This window comes from Pipistrellus hanaki (assembly GCF_964339955.1).
Source record: "Pipistrellus hanaki genome assembly, chromosome: 12".
NCBI lineage: Eukaryota > Metazoa > Chordata > Mammalia > Chiroptera > Vespertilionidae > Pipistrellus > Pipistrellus hanaki.
The window spans coordinates 49000707-49023733 of NC_140514.1; the positions used below are offsets into that span (position 1 = coordinate 49000707).

Consider the following 23027-nt stretch of genomic DNA (forward strand, 5'->3'; position numbering starts at 1 on the left):
CCAACCAAAGACACTTGAGAGCAAATGGTTAGAAGCCTCTCTGAGTAGAGAACGCAGGAAAGGAGAGGGGAAGGGAGAGGGAAAAAGAGCCGTTTATTTCACTCCCTACACAGGAAAGCCATCCGTCTTGAGGCTTGGCAAGATAACATTGCCAGGCGCCCCTCACAAATTCTGGGAAAGCCACAACAAAGTGAAAGGGGGACCTTGAAAACGAATCTGTACCCAAGATATGCGGCAGAGAGTTTTTAAAATCTGTAGACAGAAACATATAAGGCAGAAATCTCCACCCCACTCACTCCTCAGATTAGCCGAGAACACCCATCCGAACTTTTTGCTGGATGACCACTTGCCTTGTTCCTTGTAATAAATTTGCATGTTTTACTTTCTTAATAAATTCACTTTAACACAACACAGTTATCTGGAGTCACTTGTTTGGGTTCATTTATACGAGCAGATAAGAACTGAGATGGGGACAGCCGCTCTGACTCAGGGGGCTGTCGGATAACATACCTCTGTGTGTGAGAGAGGTGCCTGTAACAGTCTGACTCACACAACCTTTTCTCAACCCTGAACTTCTGAGTTCTATTTTTAAAATAATTTTAGTGCCTGGAGGATAGGTGCTTCTGGCGGGGATACAACTGGTTCCAATGAAATAGAAGCAGAGATTAGAGCTGACCACTTCAGGCCCACCGTGCCACTAGGAAGTGGGTAATAAAGGGACTTAGGGGCTTCAATGGGGGACTGATCCTGATGATCAAGGGAACCAGGGTTGCTGCTACACATTGTGGCAAGGGGAGGAAGTTAACGGTCCTCGGGGGATCTCCTACCACAGTCTCATTCCGAGGTAAAAGTCAATGACTCACAGAGGCAGGATTACTAAGGCCTCATATTCCTCAGGAATGAAGATTCAGGCCACACCTTGGATAAGGGACCTCAAGCTCTCACCGAACCAATTCTGACTGAAGGCAAAGGGCACGTGCTTTAGATGGTGGAAGAAGGAAGCAATAGGAAAAAATGCCGGATGTGCATGGAACTACAGGTGCCCAGAGCATCCTTCTGAATTATCCTGGTTCTACATGTGTCATGTTTTTCAATGTCTTTTGAGCTATTTTAAACTTTGATTTCCCCATTTTCCCAAGAATTCAGTTGAACATTTTTTTAAAATTCATTTCACCATTCCTGATTGGTTATGTGTCTGCTCTTTGGAATCTCCTTTGATGTATTTTTAGCACCTTACTGGTTCCCTCATTAATCAATGAGCTATGTAAAACTTTTGCATGTGTTAATTTTATATTTGTACAAGAGCCATGATTTTACCCTTTAAAGATTATCTTTTAACAAGAGACATAAATACAAGTTATGAACTTATGACCATTTGCATGACTAAGGACTGTAGCTTCTACCAATATTTTCTTCATTTTTTTGTTATGTATAGATTTAAATATTTTAACAAATCTTATTTTTATTTATTCTCCTTCTCCTCCTAATAGAGTATATGGGTGGTTTACTTGAGAATTAAAATTTTTAGAGTGCTGAATTTTAAGGTTAGATCCTATCAGAGCCAGAGGGATAGAAGTACTGGACCTGCAGCTGGACTTCGCTGAAGAAATTTGGACTTAACAAGTAAGTGAGTTGCACAGAATTCTTGTTGGAAGGTTTTTTAAAAGCCAAAACCTGGGTAAAAGAGTAGATGCCAATGTTGGGCAGCCAAACAAGTAACTGTAATGGGTATACATATGTTTTATATATATAAAATACTGTCATGTTATATACTGTATTTTAATTTTATTAAATATTATAAATTTTATTAAATATAATGACATATAATATATTAAAAAACATATGTTTATTACCAGTATCCAAAGCCTTCTAATATTGAGATTGTCTTTTGGGGCGGCAAGGCCTATTATCTAGGCTTGGAAAAAAATCAAATGCCCCATCCGGGATTTTGAATCTTCACCGACTGTTCCAAAAGCACAAGCAGCCGGAAGCCAGTGTCCACGGTGACAATACTGGCAGCAGCTTTCTAACCAGACCTTTCCTGTGGCATGAGCTCATCTGTCACAAGTTTCTGGGATCCTCCCCAATTTCTGAGTATCTTCCCACCAGCCTTCTAGTTAGTTCTAGGAATTCCCATAAGTTCCTTTCTGTTTAATTGCAGTGCATTTAGAAAGACATAAGAAACTACGAATGCTGAGAGCAGTGTTTCTCAAACTGAGGATCCTATAAAAAGTCTGATTTTAATTCCGGAAGTCTGGGCAGGACGCGAGAGTCTTTGTTTCTAACAAGCTCCCAGGTGATGTTGCTCATTCTAGTCCACAGGCCACACTGAGTATGGGCCAGAGAGCACTCAATGCTCGTAGAGAAGGGGCTGGGGAGTAGGGAGGAGCAAGACAGATTTCCAGCCTGTATAATGGGTCTGCACTCGATCTTGCAGGCGAGAAGCAGTCATTCAAGGATCCCAGGGGAGTGAAATGAGTATTTCCACTGTTAAAAGACTTCTAGAAGTTATATAGAGTCTATATAACAGACAACAGAGTGTGAGATGAGGGACAGGAGGCAGGAGAACCAATTAGGAAGTGTAGTAGGCAAAATACCAGCCCCTGCCCACCCCCAAATGATGTCCTCATCCTGGTCTCCAGAACCCATGAAAATGTCTACGGCAAATGGGCCTTGGCAGAGTCATGAAGCTAAGAACTTCCAGATGGGAAGACCATCCCGTACTAATCAGGTGGCCCACTGTGGCAATGAGTACTTCAAGGAGGAGACCCTGGCCCGGCGTTGGCCACAGGGAGATGTGACAGAGATGTGACGATGGAAGAATGTTCAGGGATGAAACACTGATGACTTAAAAGAGGGAGAAAGAGGCTCCAGCCCGGGAATGCAGGTGGCCGGCCTTCAGGGACTGAAAAGGGCAAGGAAGTGGATTCTCCCCTAGGGCCTTGCCTGTGGTAAGCCCCTAAATTCATGGCAATGTGTTACAGCAGCAATGAAAACTAGCAGGGGAGGCTACTGCAACATTCCAGGGAGGAAACGATGACAACCTCGCTTAAGAGAAGGAGAGGCCTGGTCTGAAAGATCTTTAGGGGACAAAGGACATGGTTGCCAAATGGGTGTGTGCATGGCTGGGTGGTGAAGGAGAGGCAGGGATGCAAGGAAAGTCCCAGTTCTCCCTTGGACAAATGCCATGGTCAAAAGGAGAAGAGAAGGGAGTGTACACGTGTGGGTGTGCCAGTCTCCCTAATACTAGTCAGCTCCTTTCTTCCAATTCCATTTTCACCAAGAAACCGTCTCATCTTGACTCGCAAGCTTTCCTTTCGGGAAACATGTGTTCACCAGCCAACACACACAGCTGCTCTGCTTGTCAGTTATGTTTCACTCTGAATTTATGAATTGCCCTTCTAGTTACAAAGCAGGCTCGCTCCTGTGAGATTGGTCAGAGCAAAACAATTTACCAGGCTTTGATCTCTCCCAGAAGAGCTGCCAGAGCCGAGTTCCTGCCCCTGCAAAGCCGATCAGGCCTTGAACCACGGTGACCCCCGCTTTGCCTCCTCACCTGGCACAGCTGCCCTGCGCCCCGGGCTGGAAGGGAGACCTGGAGAGGCTGCCTCATGCTCACCCCTGTGCCAGGTCAACGGAGACTCAGGGGGCTCTGCGCTTACAACTTAGCAGCTCTTTACAGCTCACCCTCTGAGGCTCCCCGTCTCTGGGCAGAACCCAGCCCTGTCTGGACCCCCGGCTTAATAGCAAAGGCAAGCCGAGGCGAGCAGTTCTAGGAAACCGAGAGGGAGGGAGGTAAATGCAGTTGACTTGGAGAGGGCTGGTTTCATCATAAAGATGTCCTGGGAAATCTTGGAAAGGAAATGATGATGTTTCCAACCCTCTCTGAGTTATTTCTCTACCTGCCAGACTCGCCAAGGGACACTCTGAGTCAAAGAGGGAGAGCGAGGACCCTCTGTCCCTCACGACACGGGGGTCAGGGCTGTTGCTCTTCACCCCACAGCTCAGGTGAAGAAAGGAGGCTCTTGGAAGCCAGCTTCTCGCCCCCCATTGCATCAAGCAAACGCCAGAGCCAGGACTTGACTTCAGGCTCCTGATGACAAAATCCACATCCTTGAACTTTGACCTGGGTGACCCTCCTTCCCTCAACCCGGCCCCTGCAGGTCTTTGTCAATCAGGGGTGGTCTGGTGGTTCTGTCTAGAGTGCCCAGCACATCTAGGGCCGTGACCATGGCTCCCCAGTCACTCAATAATAATAATACATCCTCCAAGCCAAGGAGCTACTTTGCACGTGCTCAGCCCTGTGCTAGGTGCTGTGGGATAATAGCTGCAGAATAATGAACAACTCCTGCCCTCTAAAAGCTTATAAAGCAAGTAGAGGCCTGATGCACAAAGATTCATGCAAGAATGGGCCTTCCTTCCCCTGGCTGCTGTCACCACCTTTGTTCCTGCCGGAGCCGCCTTTCTGCCTTCCCACACTGCCCAGAGGCCTGGAGCAGCTGGGGCCGTGTGGAATGCCTGCCTCATCGCCATAGCAACGACGCAAAGTGTCCCGGTCACTCAGCCTGTGCATGCAAATTAGCCCACCATCTTTTGGGTTAATTGGCATACTCGCTCCTGATTGGCTGGTGGGCATCATGAAGGTATGTTCAATTTACATCTTACTCTTTTATTTGTGTAGATAGGGCTTACATCCTGGGGCATCTGAGTCACAGGACAGAGCCTGAGTCCCAGACCCAGGAGCTGAACCAGGTCAGCTGCTCCCAGAACCCTTGTTCCTGCCCCAGGGTTCCCAATAACACTGTATTCTGGCCACAGTGTTTTCCAGACAAAGAAACGGAGGCTCCTCGAGGTGAAATCACTCATCCCAGGCCACACAGTGGCACGTGGAGGACTGGGGACCTCGGTTCTTCTCGCTGTACCTCCCTGCATTCCCCATTTCTGCACGCTAGTGCTAAAGAGGAAGGGTTGACGGGAGAGGATCCCTGGACCACAGCACATAAGTCTCATGAGGAGAGCGATGAAGGGACTCCTCTGCCTGCTGCCAGTGCCCACAGCAGAGAGTGCCCACCTCCTCCCACCAGTTCACTCCCCAAAGTGCTACTCACATATTCTTTAATGTCCTTTGACTTCACGGCCTTGTAGGAATAATATGCAGGGTAAAGGGTGCCAAATATAAGCCTGGAGGGAAGAGAGAGAAAAGGAGAAATGTGATTTTCATTCACGATGGGAAATGTCTGTCTTCAATGGCAGCAAAGTTCTCAGCTACAGAAAGTGCTGCTGTGGGCTTGACTTATTGATTCCGAATGCCCTGAAGTCCACTCCTGGCTGGGATGTGCTTAGGAACCTTCTGTTACAACCTACAAGGCTGATTTGGGGTCATGGAAACAAAAAATGAGGTGGGGTGGGAAGCCAACCTGAACAGTAAGACCCCTGACATTAAAGGTCAACCGTTGCTCTCCTGCTGCCAACCCCCGAGGTGCTCTATGAGCCTGCCGCAGGCACAGTGGGCTTCCTTCCCCACTGAAACCCGTTCACTAAAGGCTCCCTCTAATTTCACGCCTCTCCTGCTTGATTTCGGCATCCTGCGGCCAGAGTCAACTTTCCAATTGTAAATCCACTCAAGCCACGCCACCCGCATCCCCACCCTCATTGACCTGCTTCTCGCTGCTCTTAAGACGAAGAAGCAAAAATAACACCAGCGTGACTGCTGGGCAGCAGCTCTCACGGCAGCTCTCACTGCCCCAGCGCAGGGCTGCACCGGTCATTAAGGAATCTGACTCTCTGCCCTGCTCTGAGGGCCTGCCTGGCAGAGCCCCACCTAACCTCATTCTCTTCACCTCACTCCTCTCCCTCCCCCCACAAGCCTTTGCCTGGGCTGTGGTCTCCTTCTGGAATCTCCTTCCCCTTCTGTGTCTGGTTCCCATGCCTGTTCACCAGATCCCAGCTCCATCATGGGTTGGTCACAGAAGCCTTTCCTCACCTCCAGCTGGTCAGTCCTCCCCACCCTCTCTACCACCACCCGTCTCCCCCTTCACAATCAGTGTGCGTCTGATCAGGATGCTCTTTCACTAGTGTTTGGGTGATGCTTTGATTGTCAGGATCTCCCCACTGGAGTGTGTTCAGGAGACAGAGTGGATGTGTTTTATTTAACAATGTATTTCTAGCACCTGCCACATAGTAGGTTACAAAGGATATTTTTAAGTGTATGGCCTGACAGAATGTTGGCGCTGAAAGAGTTTATTCCTTTCACCTGACAGATAAGGTCACCCAGGTGTCAGTTCAGGTGCAAACTGAGTGGGCACAGGAGGCGCACTGCCTCTCCACCCCACGGGAGCCAGCATCTCCTGTGAGCACCCACAGACAGAGCTTCCAGGGCCCCTGCGAGGAGGCTCCTCCTTTGGGCACCCCAGAGCCCTGGCTCCCTCCTCAGTGTTTAGCGGTCGTACAGGAAACTCGGAGTCCAGAGGCACTTTACCGCGGAGTGGTCAGCGTCCCACAGCGCTGTGGCCGGCAAGACGCCGACATCCTCCTGCCTCAGGCTGCCAGGGAAACCCGGGTACCTGAGCAGAGTCCGTTTCTGAGATGCTGACAGGGAAAGGGTTTGTGCAGCCTTGCCTCCCGCAGGCCTGGCCCTACGTGTACACGGGCATCGCCTCAGTCCTCAGGCCTCTCAGTTAAAGGAGCCGCTTTCTCGGACGGGACACCAGTGCACAGAGCTGTCCCATGACCCTCACGGAGTAAAGCCTCTGAAGACTGGTTGATGTCGGCTGGGGCCCTGGCCAGGGCGGCCTCAGACTAGCACTGTCCTCTGGCTTGGAGAGCGAGGCCAGCCTCTGTGAGGGCTGGGATTGTGTGTGGGGAGCAAGATTAGCCCGCAGAGGGGACAACGAGTGTCTGGAGGGGAGGAGGAAACATAGGACTCAGGTGGGAGGGAAGAAATTTAAGGCAGAGAGCAAAGGCACAGGCATGCTGAGGGGGGCACGGCCTGGGGAAGCCCACTGGGTCCAGGAATGAGCTAGCTTGGTGGAGAGGACTCCCCAGCCGTTCCCCCTCCCCCCCACCCCCCAGCATTCTCAGATACCAGAGTCTGCTTCCCTCCCTGAGGCCCTTCCTGACCTCATCACCCCCTGAAGATCAGGTTCCTCTCTGCCCCTGCATGCAGCCACATCCCTCTTCCTCAGCCCCGATGCATACACCTGCGGTGGTTTATTCCGTGTCTCTCTGCCACCTTATATGCCCCACAGAGCCAAGGCTGGCATCTGTCTCATTCATAACCGCGCCCAGGGCCCGGCGAGGGCTCGGTGAGAACCCCGTGTTCTCTGTCTGGTGCAGGAAAGGGCGGAGCCATCCAGGGCACATCCATGACGTCAGGACTGAGCTCTGGACAGCAAGGGGATGCCAGATGGCAATGGCTGACTCAGCAGAGCCTCAGGCAACGCGCCACTGGCTCCGGCACAGATGCCCTGGCTTAGCCAGGTCTGCCAGGAGGGTTCCGGCCCCTGCCCTGGGGCAGTGTGGGATCGGCAGAAGAGAGACAAGAGCAAACTCAACCGCCGCTCCTGCTCCTCTGTGAGCTCCCACAAGCAGCCACACCTCCAGTCACAGAACTGGGACCCTCAGTGGAGCGCGGACGGGAGGCCTGTGCTGTCTGCTGGGCTCCTGATGGGAAGTGGTGGCCAGAGTCCCCCCCACCTGACAGTTTGGGGACAGCAAGACAAATATGCTTTTTCAGTTTCTAAAATCTCAATAGCCCTGGCAGGTAGAGGATACACTTGGCGTTTCACTGCCCAGGGAAGGGAGGATGGATTAAAATGCTGAGCACTTCTAAATCTACTTTGGAGACAAGAAGTAACAAACGAAGCAGGTCCAAGCCCAAATGGGATCTATGTCTATGCAGACCAAGTGCCTCTGCAACTCCCCACTCCGCACCCCCGCACCCCCACCCCAACCCCCCCTCGGCCTCCGGATCTCACGGGCAGCAGCTGTCCCCACACTGAGCCATGCTCATCACTCACAACTGTGACTTCCCGCCTCTTCCCACAGCCTCACAACTGTTTTTCCTGACCAAGTCCCTCTAATCCTTTAAGATCCATCTCAAAAAAGCCACTTCTGGGAGTCTTTGATCACTTGTCCCTCAGAATTTTCTTGATATTATTTAAGTCCATTACAGCCCTTATGCTGTCATATTAATCAGACACTTAAAATGATGATATAGATATTGCTGAGCACTACTAACACCAGGCACTGCTCTACAGGCTGTATTCATGCCTCACTTAACCCTCAACGCCCACATGGGATAGAATTCCACTCCATTTTATTTTATTTTTTTGTTTTGTTGTTTTTTAATCTTTATTGTTGAAAGTATCACATATGTCCTCTTTTCCCCCCACTGATCCCCTCCCCACCCAGGCCTTCACCACCTTATTGTCTGTGTCCATGGGTTATGCATATATGCATACAAGGTCTTTGGTTGATTATCTTTCACCTTCCCCTGCCTTCCCTCTGAGATTCCACACTCTGTTCCATGCTTTCATGTCTCTGGATCCACTCTGCTCACCAAGTCTACTCCATGTTACAGACAAGGGCACGAAGGCCCCAGAGACCACAGCCAGGAGAGGAGCGGGGATGTGGACCTGGGCAGCCTGACAGCAGGGCCTGTCTGTCCTCCTGTGTTAGCTGTGCTGGCTGACTCAGTGTCCCCACCAAACCACGCAGTCCTAGGTGATCAGGGGGGTCTCTAGTGCCTGGCACAGCCCCTGCTGAAGTAGGTACTTGAAAAAATGCCTGTTGAAGTGACTAAAGAACAAAGAATTGAAATGTCTCTCTGGGGAACTTAACCCACTTGATAGATTCACAAAACCCTCTCTACAAGGTCAAGAGGAAAACGGTAAAATACTTAGGAGGATCTACAGCTACTTAAGTGCTGACGGCCAGCCCCAGCAGAGGGGGGTGGGCAGGGGAAGGCGTGTGTGCCTCCAGAGAGGAGGCTGGGCTCTGTGCCGACACTCCCCTCCCAGTTACCGGTGATGGAGCCTTGCACTGCACCTCACAGCCTCAGAGCTCTGCACACCCGCCCTTCTCCATGGCCACTGTCTGTGACCTTGAAGCCTGCCACCCTAACTTACTGGCCCCCTTTCTTTATCTGCCTGTCACGTTTCTCCTATGTTTGCCCCTCCTGCTTCCTCTCCCTCCAAGTGAGGGGCCTTCAGCATGCTTGCTTCAGAATGAAAACAATGTGCATTCTTTCCATCTGAGCGCGCCACAAGGCCATGATCACAGCGGGGCGATGGGAAGAATTGTCTTCGTGGGGGGATGTCCAGGAAGCCAAGATCAAAAGTGAAAGCTGCCAAAACCGGTTTGGCTCAGTGGATAGAGCGTCAGTCTGCGGACGGAAAGGTCCCAGGTTCTATTCCAGTCAAGGGCATGTACCTTAGTTGCGGGCACATCCCCAGTAGGGGGTGTGCAAGAGGCAGCTGATCGATGATTCTCTCTCATTGATGTTTCTACTGTAACTCTCTATACAAAAATCAATAAAATATATATTTTTAAAAAAGAATCCCTAAAATGCAGCCATTTTAAGGCTGTGAAATAACAAGATTAGAAATTTTTTTTAAAAAGTGAAAACTTCACAGTTTGACCAAAGAGTTAGCATCCCATAGTAACTGGTGCCAATGGTTGCTCTCACCGGGTGCTGGGCACAGCTTTAGGTGCTTTACCTGCATTTTGCAGGTACAGAAACTCTAGGATGTGGGCATGACTATCATCTCCATTTCACAGAAGCAAATAAAAGCCAGAGAATGTAAAATAACCGGGCTCAGGTCACACAGCAAGTCCAAGGCAAGGCTGGATAAGAACGTGAGGTTTCACAGTGTGGGCACTAAATCAGTGACGTTCCCACTTGTTTGATGGAACAAAATCAGTAACATATTTTAATCACCCATTATTGGTATTACCACGAATCTTTGGCTTTGCTGAGGAAATTTTTTTTTTTTTAGGTCATCATGAGAAGCAACTTATTTAAAATGAAATTGTCTAATGCTTAAGCCTGCCTACCAAGGCTCATGCAAACTGTAACACAGCTTGGGTTCTGCTGAAAACAAATGAAAGAGTGAAGGACTCTGACAATACCCGTGTGTTGTGGACCCTCCCCTTATCCCCCAGAATTCCCTACATGCCTGTCTAACACTCCCTTGATCTCCTTCCACATTCAGAACACCCCGGGGCTTTCCCTGTCCACAGAGCTGCTCAGCTCCTGTGAATGGGGACATGGCCAGCTGTAAAGCCACGTGAATCCTAAGCTACACACACAGGAGGGACAACCTCCTTCGAGGCCTGGGAGCTGGGGGCCTTGCTGCTGGTCTGTGCTGCGCCATTCAACACACAAGAGTCCTTAGATAAGTGCCCAGGAGCCTCCCCTGTTTTACTTCCTCTGCCCACTGGGCTGTCCCCACCGGTGCTGGTGGGAAGGTCAGGTGCAATGACATACAATAAAAGATGTTGAAGAGGAAAAGGCCGCACAGATCTGTGAAATTATTTCCCCCACAGTGGAGGCTCTCAGCCGAGGACCCGGTCTGTGGTGTCCCACCACCAGGAGGGGCAACGCCTCCATGCGAGTCACTTACTCAGTCCCGGGAAAGGCTGGGTCCAGCACTTGTGTCCCTAAGACCCAGGAATGCCCGGTGGCTGGGAGACCCAGGACGGCCACTGCCTGCAAGGCAGTCCCTCTGGGGGTGTGGTGGGGGAAAGAACGTGGATGTCTTTCAGAGGCATGGGAAGTGGTTCCACTGTCTCAGCAGAATCATAAAAGTATCCTACCCCTGGTTCACTCTTTGGTTCTGGGTGTGTGACATCAGGGAAATGCCTTTTTCCAGAAGGTTCTGGACAGAGAGAGAAGATGACTGACAAGTTCTACTCCTTGGCCTTATGCGCATTTGATCCAAGAAAGAAAGCTTTACTATAAATGGCACAGGTTGACCCAAACTTCAGCACCTCTAGGATCTTACCTCCCACCTCAACCCTGACTGGTCTGTGGAGAAATGCATGGGCTGAGGCATCTCTGCAGACACACCCGGGGATATAACTAAAGTAACTGGAAGTCTCCCCATTTTAGTGTGGCTAGTTCTACAGCGCCTTTGCCACGGCAGCAGGTAGAGAAGAAGAGCTGCTGGTTGGTTTGTTGATTAGATGGCTGGTTGGTTTGGGAAGTGGTTGAATTCAAGGACAGGAGGGACCAGAGCACGGGGCCCTGGGAAAGGTGCCTGGTCGGGGAGAAGCATCAGCCAGGGCCCAGAATGACATCTCTGGGCCCCTGTGCAGTGAAGGGGGGTGTGGCACCGGGGAAGGAGTCCCAGCTGAAGGTCAGGAACCTGGTTCTATGCTCAGCTCTGATCTGAACTGGTGGGGTGATCTTGGACCAACAGACCCCACCATCCCCCTGAGCTAGGCAGCCTCTCTCTCTCTCTCTCTCTTTTTTAATCCTCACCCGGGGACATGCTTAGAGAGAGGAAGAGGGAGAGGGAGAGATATAGAGGGAGAGGGAGAGAGAGAGACTGATCAGCTGCTCTCAGCCCATGCCTCGACCAGGGATCAAACCCACAACCCAGGTATGTACCCTGACTGGGAATTGAACTGACAACCTTTCAGTGCACAGGACGACGCTCCATCAACCGAGCCACTCTGGTGCCTGGCCTGGCAGTCTCATTTTTCATTCAGCAAATAATGACCTACTGACCTGGCAAATATTGTACCGACCTGGGATAGTCGCTGGGGAGCCAGCAGCGAACAGGTGGGTGGAGCACCCCGCCCCCAGCTCAGGCGCTCTTTCTGCCATGACTTCGGTCTCACCCAGGTCTGGCCCCGGCCTCTGCTCAGCTGCCTGAACTGTGTGCACACTGCTGAGCACGCACTATCCCCCCGCACACACACTCCACATCCTGAGATAGCATGAGGATGTTAGCAAACACCCAAATGGTGGTGATAAGCAAAACAAGCAAAGCTGTGTGAGGCCATCAGGCCAGACGTGGACAGTCCCCGGTGGCTCTGGTGTATTCCTGGGAATTGCAGCAGCAGAAGTGGGGTCAAAGGGTGCCATTATTTTTTGCTGTATCCCTTGTCACCAGCAGGTGGGAATCATGGGTCAGCAAGGCAGAGTGCTGACAGCTGTACTTTGGGAAGGTGCAAAACAAAGAATGGATGGACTGGAAAACAGGAAAATATGGGTGTGTTTTAATCTCTGTGGATAAACAGACAAGCAAGCATGGACGCAAAACCAGGGTGACAAGAACTGACCCCATTCCTGATGGAGAAATTCCATTGCTCCAAAGACTTCCACAGCTCCCTGCGGCCCACAGAAAAACATCCAGACTGCCTACCTTTGAAGGCGGGCTCCCACCATCTAGCCACAGCCCAGGCCGCCAGCTTCACACGCCCTTCCCTGATTCCTTTGCCCGCCTCGTGCGTTTCTGCCACTGTGCCCTGCCATCATGCAGGAGCTTGGAACTATTTTAAAGACAGTAGCCTCCCCTTTCCCGCAGGAGAGATGTTCCAAGATCCACAGTGGATGCCTGAAACTGTGGACAGTACCAAACTGCACAGAGATTATGTTTTTGTCCTACACATACATATGTTTTTGCTTAAAGCAGTGGTTCTCAACCTTTTTAATGCTGTGACCCTTTAATACAGTTCTTCATATGGTGGTGACCCCCAACCATAAAATTATCTTCGTTGCTACTTCATAACTGTCGAGACCCACAGGTTGAGAACCACTGCTGTAGAGCCTAAGACCATCGGAAAACACTCATTAACAGTAGCAAAATTATAGTTATGTAGTAGCAACAAAAATAATTTTATGGTTGGGGGTCACCACAACAGGAGGAACTGTACTAAAGGATCGAGGCATTAGAAAGGTTGAGAACCACTGGTTTAAAGAAAGCACTTTATCACATATCTGAATCACCAGTATCACTGCTCTTGCGCTTTGGGGCCGTTGTTAAGTAGAATAAGGGTTACACAAACACTGAGATACTGCGACATTGGTATATATGTACAGCACGGATACCCTGGACAAAGAAATGTTCACGTTCCAGTGGGAGTGAACGGGACAGTATGAGATTTCACCACACTACTCAGAACAGCGCACAAGTTAAAACAAGCATGTCAAACTCAAAGGCTAACGTGGGCCACATAAACAAGGTTTAGGTTTATGTGGGCCGCAAAAAACAAAAGCTGCAATTTTTATAGAAATGTAGGTTTATTTCGATAGAGACATGCAAAGGGCTGAAATGAGTAATTGTTAACATGAAATAATAGAACATTTTAATAAAAATTAATATTTTTTCTTGGACATTAACTTAGCAGACACCAAATAACTAAACAAATTAACAAGTGTAACAAAATAAACCTATTTTTCTTGTTCTCCGAAAGTGAAGTATTTCCTGTTGCACACACCAAACAGGTCAGTACAAGACTAATGACATGGCCATCGGCTGCTAAAATATTTGTTGTTAGTATTAGTGGAGAGAAATGGTGCGCCTGCGCATAAAGCATGTAAGGGAAATGAATGCAACATGATTATAGTAATCACTTATTAGCAAACATTGTAGTTTGTTATTAATAATTATGTATAATACTGTAAAAATTAAGTTACAAAATTTTTATTAAAACATTTCTTGCATACTGTTATATTGGCTGGGCTGTAAAAATATTCGTTGTGGGCCGCATGCAGCCCATGGCCCACGAGTTGGACATGCTTGAGTTAAAACTTACGAATCTTTTATTTCTGGAATTTTCCATTTAAAATATTTGGACTGAAATTGAATGGGGATAATTGAAACTGCAGAAAGCAAAACCATGGATAAGAGAGGGCTACTGAACATAATTAATTAAACAAAAATCAAAATCACCCACAATCCAAGCACTCAGCAATAATAGTAGTTAAAATACTGCTATGCTGGATATGTCCCTCCAATACTGGGACACCAATAAGTACTTGCATATGTCCCTCCAACCTTCTCCATGCATGCAGAGTCTAGGGGTAGTATCCGTAGCAGAGGTAGCAGCCCAGCTCAGGCTGTCATGGCCACAGGGGCCCTGAAGGCCATCTGATCCGCCCTCAGCATCCACCATCCCTGCATCCCATCAGGATGCTACTGCTATCTTTGTTAGAACCTTTGCACGCACAGGAATTCACTGTCACCCAAAGCGGTCTGGTCCCAGAGGTTGGCACCGGGGCTGAGAAACTTGAGTTAGTAGTTCCTGCTGGGTAGGTGGCCTGAAGAGATATAGACTCAGGAGGGGGGCTGCAACTCTGGGTGCCTATGTTTGGCCCTGTATCCTATATGCAAGAAAAGCAGGAGTCTAGAGAGAGACAGAATCAGAGAGAGAAACACATACAACAGAAGGGGGAGGGAGGAGAGGAGGAAGGAGGAAGGGAGGGAGGGATTGAGAGAGAGAGAGAGAGAGAGAGAATAAAGCAGGTGTGACTAGAGAAGCTGAGAAGTGAGACCAGGGCCTGGGCGAGTGGGAGGAGGGACTGAAGGAGTGAGAACAGCAGGCTTCCCAACAGCTTCCCATCCTGGGTTTGAGCACCCGTGGAATCCAGCTGCGAATCCCTGCCTCTTTATAATGAAGAATTCCGCTTTGGCTCATGCAAAGTCCAGTTGGTTTTATCTATCCTGGTTCATGCAACAACAGCAACAAAAAGGGGAAGATGCCTTGTCTAAGAAACAGCCTTCAGACCTCCGACCACTGATGCCCGAAAGCTCGGGTCCCCTTAGCCTTCTCCTCTCCAACCTGAACTATCCGTGGGGCTGGCGGAGGCCTCGCTGACAGCAGCTTATGCATCTATGGGCACAAAGCCCTTGGCACCGCAGTACCACCAACAACCCAATTTATGATGCACCGAAAGGTCAGGATCTAGTTCCTGAGCTGAGACAACCAGAAACCCGGTCGTGCAGCACCAGCCACGTTGGTGTAAGGACTCACCCCACCCCATCCAAGCACAAGCACCCACAGTGCTTGGAGAAGCTGGAAGCTGTCCCGCTTCTCTATCTGTGTCTCCTTTGAAGCCAGCTCACAGTGTTCCTCAGGGCAGGTTCCGGCCTGGCAGAAAGCACAGCCCTGCCTTCCCCTCCGGCAGACAACGCAGCAGCTCACAGCCCCTCGCCCAGCTCCGGCCAGAGCCAGAGGCAACAGCGCCCTGGACACTGCGAGGGCAGGGCTCTGGGGCAGACAGACAGATTCGCATCTCATTTCTGCCTCCGACTGGCTTTATGACTTCAATTAAGTTACTTAATTTCTCTAAGTTTCAGTTTCCTCATTTATAAAAATAAGAAACAACAGTTCCTAGGGTAAGAATTAAATAAAACAAGGGAATTTTAAAAAGACCAGAGTATTAAAATGTTCTAAATTCACCAGGTTTTAGTTTCTCGCCTCCCATCTAGTTCATATTAAATATCCTAATTGAATTTTTCAATTTACTAAGTCACCATCTAAAGTCAATTTTAAAACATAATTTATGATTCTCACTATACTCAATCCAGCTGGAAAATAAGCACTTGATATGGGATAATCTTATTTTGTTTTTATTTTTTATTTTAAATATATTTTATTGATTTTTCACAGAGAGGAAGGGAGAAGAAGAGAGAGTTAGAAACATTGATGAGAGAGAAACATCAATCAACTGCCTCCTGCACACCCCCTATTGGAGATGTGCCCGCAACCAAGGTCCATGCCCTTGACCGGAAGTGAAGCTGGGACCCTTGAGTCCGTAGGCTGACGCTCTATCCACTGAGCCAAACCAGTTAGGGCGGGATCATCTTATTTTATAAAAATATATATTTTTATCGATTTCAGAGAGGAAGGGAGAGGGGGCGAGAGAGAGGAATGTCAATGATGAGAAAGAACCACTGACTGGCTAACTCCTGTGTGCCCCACACGGGGGACTGAGCCCAAACCCAGGTATGTGCCCCAACCAGGAATCCACCTGTGACCTCCTGGTTCATAGGTTGGTGCTCAACCACTGAGCCACACCGGCTGGGCGGGATCATCTTGTTTTACTTTCCAAGAGGCCTCTAAACAGCACCAATTCCAGATGTAAAACTAAGCAATACCAACAGAGTATACCTAATATTTCAACAGACGCACATATCCACAAGGCTGCAAGTTCAGCTCCCAGGCAGGTCCGATTCCCTATCAAGCAACTGATGACCCCTTGGGACCCACATTTGTTCCTGAGCTTAACTGGCCAGGAGACCCCAGGCACGAAGCCAGAGTAGTGACCTCCCCGGACAGTGACAGCAACAGATGCTCCCCCAGGCTCTGCTGGCCTGTAATTCCCGGTAGGCTTCACAGCGCCAGACGCCCTTCCCAGAGCTGGAAGTTCTCGTTAATGGGGGTGTGGCTAATGGAGAGCCGCGCGTTCCCTCCCTGCTCAGAAAGCTGCGGGCTCTCAGGGAGGCTCCCCGGTCCCCGAGTCCTGCCTGGAAAAGGGTGGCTGGGCCCGCAGCGCTGGCCCTTGTCACTCAAGGCCAAGCTAACAGCCTCAGCAGCAACAGGCGTTCCCTCCGCGGCCCCTCCCCACCCCCTCCCCCCACCCCCCAACCTCCAGCTCCTAACACAGGGAAAGCTGCCACTCCCTGCAAATGGAAGCCACAGCCGACGAGATCAGCAGGGCCTTGCTCTTTGTCTCCATCTCCTTTTAGAATTTATAAACCCATCTGCCGAAAAGCTGCTGATGGGAGTAGAGATTGGTACAATCTTCCCGTTATTTCTCACATCCTCACAGCATCGAATCCTCTGGCCTAGGAACTGCACTCCTGGACTCGGGCAGTCCATCGCACCCAAACAGCTCTCTGCACTCGTGGGAATCCATCCAGAAGAAATCCCAGAGGCAAAGATGGGTGGCTTTTCATTATGTAAAAATTTTTTTAAATGAATATGCACCAGAAAATTGACTATATAATTTAAAAAGGTCACTAAAATCCTGTTTAGAAATATTTTGGACACAATAAAATGCTGATATATTAATGTTAAAGGGAAAATCAAGAGGCACAGAAACTTCAACCATATGAAAGTTTTGTATTCAGAAAGTCTTAGATCCCTCCAGAATGCATCTCTGGGTGATGGGATGATGAATGGTTTTTCTTTTATTTTTTTTTATATATTCTATTGATTTTTTTACAGAGAGGAAGGGAGAGGGATCGAAAGCTGGAAACATCGATGAGAGAGAAATATCGACCAGCTGCCTCCTGCACATCCCCCACCTGGGATGTGCCCGCAACCAATGTACATGCCCTTGACCGAAATCAAACCTGGGACCCTTCAGTCCGCAGGCCAAAGCTCTATCCACTGAGCCAAACCGGTTTCAGCTTTATTTTCTTCTTTATCCTTTCCTTTTCTCCCCATCCTATTGCACAAAGCAGCATCACTCCTTTGTCCATCACTGTCATGATATAAAGGTGAGTGGGATAATCCAAAGCACCACCAAGTTCAAGTCTAGCTGGACAACTCTCAGGCAGACCATCTCACCCAAACTACAGCCTGTGAGCCAGGCCAGGGCTTCTAAGTCAGGGGATGCTCCAGCAGGCCTTGAAAGATGAGCCCTGGGCTAGCAGCCTGGGCAGGAAGGGAAGCCGGAAGCATTCCAGGAAGGGAGAGCAGCATGCGCAGACCTGCTTTCACTCCCCTGAGCACATTCTGCCAGCGCCCACCCGAAGGCTGAGGGCAGGAGGGTCAGCTAACGACTGAAATACGAAGCATGAGGAACTCTACCTCCCAGCACCACGCTTGGCACATAGCGGGCGTGTGCTAAATATGAATGAGTGAGTGAGTGAATGACTGAATGAATGAATGGCTCAGGGTGAAAGGAGGTTAGAGAAGCAATATACAATCAAGACTGTAAAGGGAGCCGAAACCAGTTTGGCTCAGTGGATAGAGCATCAGCCTGCGGACTGAAGGGTCCCGGGTTTGATTCCGGTCAAGGGCACATACCTTGGTTGCGGGTACATCTTCAGTAGGGGGTGTGCAAGGGGCAACTGATAGATGATTCTCTCTCATCGATGTTTCTAACTCTCTATCCCTCTCTCTTCCTCTCTGTAAAAAATCAATAAAATATATTTTTTTAAAAAAAGACTGTAAAGGGAACTAGCGAGTTGAAGGTGCCCCTCCAAGGAAGGTGTGTAAAGAACCATTCACACAAATGCCCTGAGTGTCTCATTAATACTCCAACATAACCAGACACAACTCCCATAAAACCGTTAGCAACCAAGCCCTACGTTTCATGGCAAAGAAAGGTGAACGTACGTAAAGTCACGGCAGCAGAACCACCTACGTGAGAGGCAAGTCTCCTCCGGCGAAGAAAAAGGAACCCAGAAGCCACTGTGATCTCCTCTCCCCTCCCAGCCAAGGACCTGTCCGTCAGGCCTGGATGCCCAAGCCCTGTCGTTTCATTTGTAATCACAGACTCTCGGGGTGGGAGGAAGGACTTTAAAGGCTGTCTACTCACCCCCAAAGGAAAAGAGAACTGCAGCCGTCCTTTCTGTACCAACAGGCTCCTCCCCAACAACAACAGTGTCTGATAATTAGCGCACACAAAGGCACCGTGGGGCCCTCCCGACCTCCCTCCCTCCGGAAGCAGCCTCACCATTGCTGGAGTCCTCTGTTAAGAAGCTCCTTATGAAGGAAAACAAGAACCATTTCCCCCACAGGTTGCACTGCTAAAGATGAAAGCAGTGCCCTCTGGAACAGGGTCTGGCACCACGGTGCCACCGTTTCCCTCTCTCCTGAGAACCACCCCCCACCCCCAGGGGGTGTACAAGAACCCTGCCTGCGGCCAGGGCTGGCTTGCCCACCGCTGGGCCCAAGCGGGGCCTCTCAGATTCCTGCCTCTCCTGGGAACTCAGAATCAGGGCAGAGATGCCTGCAGGTTACTCAAAATGAAGACTGTAAATTAGCAGCCACGGGTGGCCACATCTGGCCAAATGCTCACTAACGCAGAAGTGATGTCTGCAGAGATGGAAAAAATGGAATGCTTCGAGCTAAGAGAGACAGACAGACATGGATGAAGGCAGAGCAGGGTCTTTTTTGTTGTTGTTTGTTTTTTAATCCATCATTGTTGCCTAAAACAGGCACATGGTTAGGGGTTGAAGAGATACTGGTTCAAGGCATTAAGAAAGAGAGACTCAGCCGAAACCGATTTGGCTCAGTGGTAGAGCGTCGGTCTGTGGACTGAAAGGTCCCGGGTTCGATTCTGGTCAAGGGCATGTACCTGGGTTGCAGGCACATCCCCAGTAGGGGGTGTGCAAGAGGCAGCTGATCGATGTTTCTCTCTCATCGATGTTTCTAGCTCTCTATCTCTCTCCCTTCCTCTCTGTGAAAAATCAATAAAATATATTTAAAAAAAGAAAAAAGGAAAGAGAGACTCAAAGAAGAGGACAGAGAGATGGAGAGGGGGAGAGACACCCAGAGAAAAGCTGTCCTGGTTCATTTTTCCAGGAGGTCGGTGGACTCTCTACCCCTGTATCCCAGAAGCTGCCCCTGCGTGCTTCCCATCAGTGCCTCTTATTTAAGCTGATCTAGAGCAGACTTCTGCTACTTGCAACCAAAGAAGCCTCACTCAGGTACCCCAAGACTTCCTGGGGCCTGTGCCCACTTCCTCCTTCAAAGCATAACTTACTCTCTGTCACCTGTCGGGCAAGCCCCAGGGTCCACATCAGCCCGTCCCCGCCCTGGACTCCTGCTCTCCATCTCCCACAGCCTGCTGGGTATTTCCTCTTGTATCAAACACCCTCACTCAGTGTCCCTACTTCAGGGGCTCTTAAACTTGGGGATGCATCAGAATTCCATGGTGGGCTGGTAAAGCACAGACGGCCAGGCTACCCCCAGAGTGTCTGATTCTGTAGGTCAGAGGTAGGCTCTGGGAGTCTGCATTCCTTTTTCTATATAATTTTTATTTATTTATTTATTTATTTATTTATTTATTATTTTTTATTAATCCTCCCTGGAGGATATTTTTCCCATTGATTTTAAAGAGAGTAGATGGCAGAGGAGTGGGGGAGAGGAGAGAGAGAAACATCAATGTGAGTCACATTATTGCTTGCCTCCCGTAAGTGCCCGCACCAGCAACCCAGTTACATGCCCTTGACTGGAATTGAACCCTAGACCCTTTGGTTTGTGGGCTGACACTCTAACCACTGAGCACAGTGGCCAGGGCATGGGAGTCTGCATTTCTAACCAGTTCCCAGGGTGGTGGTGCTGCTGGCCCAGGGACCACACTTTGGTACCCACATCTAGCAGGCTCTAAGCTTTGGACTTTTCTGCAATGACTTTGCTACTCAGCTCTTTCCTGTGCCTCTCACAACATGGGCCTCCTCATCCCGCTCCTGGGGACTGTGAGAACCTTCTAACCGGTTTCCTTCCCTTCGTCTGACCACGAGTGGCCTGCCTCGCACACCACGGCCAGATTCCCCTGCCGGGCAGTTCTCCTCAGGCCACTTCCTGTTCACAACCTCTGGCTATTATGGATAAAGCTGAGTGAAGTCTTTGTGTGGCCATTTGTTTTCATTTATCTGGGTAATACTTAGGAGTGGAATTGCTGTGACACATGTTAAGTATAGCTTTAATATAAATAAAAAGCTGACAAACTTTTCTAAGTGGCTGTACCACTTTGTAGTTCCTGCCTGCTCATAACCTTTCGATAATTCCATATAGAGTATTAACTATTTTCCAGAATCCTGGGTTTGGCTTTCCAGGATCCTGCCATCTGGCTCACACCTGCCGATCCAACCAAAGAACATACCACAGAAGTTCTAACTCGGTCATCACTAGGGTCCCTCTAAATCAAGTCCTACTTCTTCTGTGACATTCCCCCCTCCCCCCGTCTAATGCACTATAGCCTCTCTTCCCAAAACACAGCACACAGCAAAAATAGTTGAGTAAAGACAATCCAGTTCCCTATTTCCCCACCTTTTGCTTGAAAAGTGTGATCGTAATAAAATATTTACAGTTTGTTTCAATGGTTATCTTTAGCGCACCCCCCCCCCCCAAAAAAAAGACAACTGAAGGATTTTTATGTAAAATTATCTACAGTATCACATTGGCAACACTTCCCCACACACTGGGGACAAACAGTGTAACTTTATCAAGTGAACGGACAAAATGCACATCCCTCCTCCTTGATAAGTGTCATCTGATCCACAAACTGGGAGTTCTCCTAACAGACCTCAGAGAACACCAATAGAAACAGGTGTGGATTCGTACACGGGTACTGATTCAGAGCCCAGGGCTGGAGACGCACAGTGGCGTTCTGAGAGGGCCTTGCTCAGTGCTGGCTGGCAGGTGTAAACTGACACTGCTGTGTGAAACGTGACATGGTGACGTGCAGCAAATGCTATCCAGTGTATGGAATCGAGCATAAGGAAAATATCCGAAACACAAAGGCAAAGACCATGCCATTACCTACAGCCAATCAGAAACAAACAAAATGCCTCATAAATAGAGGCATGGCTCTCACATTTCATGTATTTATTGTCCATTCATGCCCCAAATGATTCACTATACACTTATGTTAACTGTACTCAACTTACTAGAATGAATATAGCCATTAACATGATATTGACAAAATGTTTGAAACAGTACAAACTGCTTACAAGATTATTAGTACATGTATGCATAGTTCGAATTTTTAAAGTTGATTTTGAGAGAAAGGAAGGGGAAAGGGAGGGAGAGAGAGAGGGAGAGAGGAAGGGAGAGGGGGAGAGGGAGAGGGAGAGAGAGTAAGAGAGAAACACTGATGTAAGAGTGAAAAATCGATCGGCTGTCTCCTGCATGTCCCCCACCAGGGATCAAGCACGCACCCCAGGCATGTGCCCTGATCAGGAATCAGGGCCGGCAACCTTTCGGTGCGCAAGACAATGTCCAACCAACTGAGCCACACCAACCAGGCACAACTCTATATATTTTTTTCAAATTAAGTTTGCATTTTCAAATTAAGTTTGCAAGTAGGAAGCTCCTGGAAAGATTCTCTATGATGCTATAGGCAGTTGTGGTGGGATGGGGAAGGCAGGGGAATAGTAATAACTTCTCCTTCCCATTGTGATATACTTTCCAATTAATGATGAGCTCATTTAAAAATATACCTTAAAGTAAATATAGAAACTAAGCAGGCATGGGTATCAGGTGTTCCCTATCATACAGCTAAGAGAAGATCACCTGTTCTTGATAGAAATGTGATTCCGATTACCACAACACAAGGAAGACAGGTGAGGAGGATGAAAGAAGGGTCGGGAAGCAAAGCTCTCTGTTGTCAGCCAGTGCACGCTGGTTGAGAATCGCTTACACGTACGATTCAAAGGTCAACACGCGAGTGGTGACAGCCCTGCTACTCAAGTTGACAGGATGGCAGGAAAGGGGCAAACCCTTGTGATGCTGGACAGGCACTTCCAAGTGTGACAGAACACATCCTGTTTTAAAAGGCTGGCGGTAGAGGAGTAACAGCGTTTCTGCTTGTTTCAGAACCTCCCTGGTCTGATCACCAAGTTCACGGAGAGAGTCTGGAAGGGCAGGGATGGGAGAGAGCTGGTCTGAACTCCGGACCCACAGCCTGAGCCTGCCCCTCGCAAGTGCAGCCCTGGCGGAGCGAGCCGGCCCCTCTGCTCTGGCTGTCCTCATCTGTGGGATGCGGAGGGTCCTGTAGAGCAGTGTTTCCCAACCTTCTCTCATGATGAGAATCACCTGGTGGAGTTGTTAAAACAGATTCCTGAATCCCAACTAAGAAGTGCTAAACTAGAATTTTTGGGAACATATAGGTAAAATTGTATACTTAACTAGTGCTCTAACACAGATGTTATATACAGAGCACTAAGTTATGTATGCAATTTTACCTATATGTTCTCAAAAATTCTAGTTTAGCACTTCTTAGTTGGGATTCAGGAATCTGTGTTTTAACAACTCCACCAGGTGATTCTCATCATGAGAGAAGGTTGGGAAACACTGCTGTAGAGGTTCTTTGGGTGTAAGCTAAAGAAATT

General features: G+C 49.0%; 1 protein-coding gene across 8 annotated transcripts in view; it reads right to left on the reverse strand.

Moving 5' to 3' along the window:
- REEP1 (receptor accessory protein 1) overlaps positions 1-23027 on the reverse strand; it is an 85916-nt gene that overhangs the window by 43132 nt on the left and 19757 nt on the right. For all 8 annotated transcript variants that reach the window (XM_084900282.1, XM_084900275.1, XM_084900280.1 and 5 more), the window contains one exon: positions 5109-5181. In XM_084900282.1, the coding sequence (XP_084756408.1) occupies positions 5109-5181 (73 nt within the window). The remainder of the gene's footprint in view (positions 1-5108; positions 5182-23027) is intronic.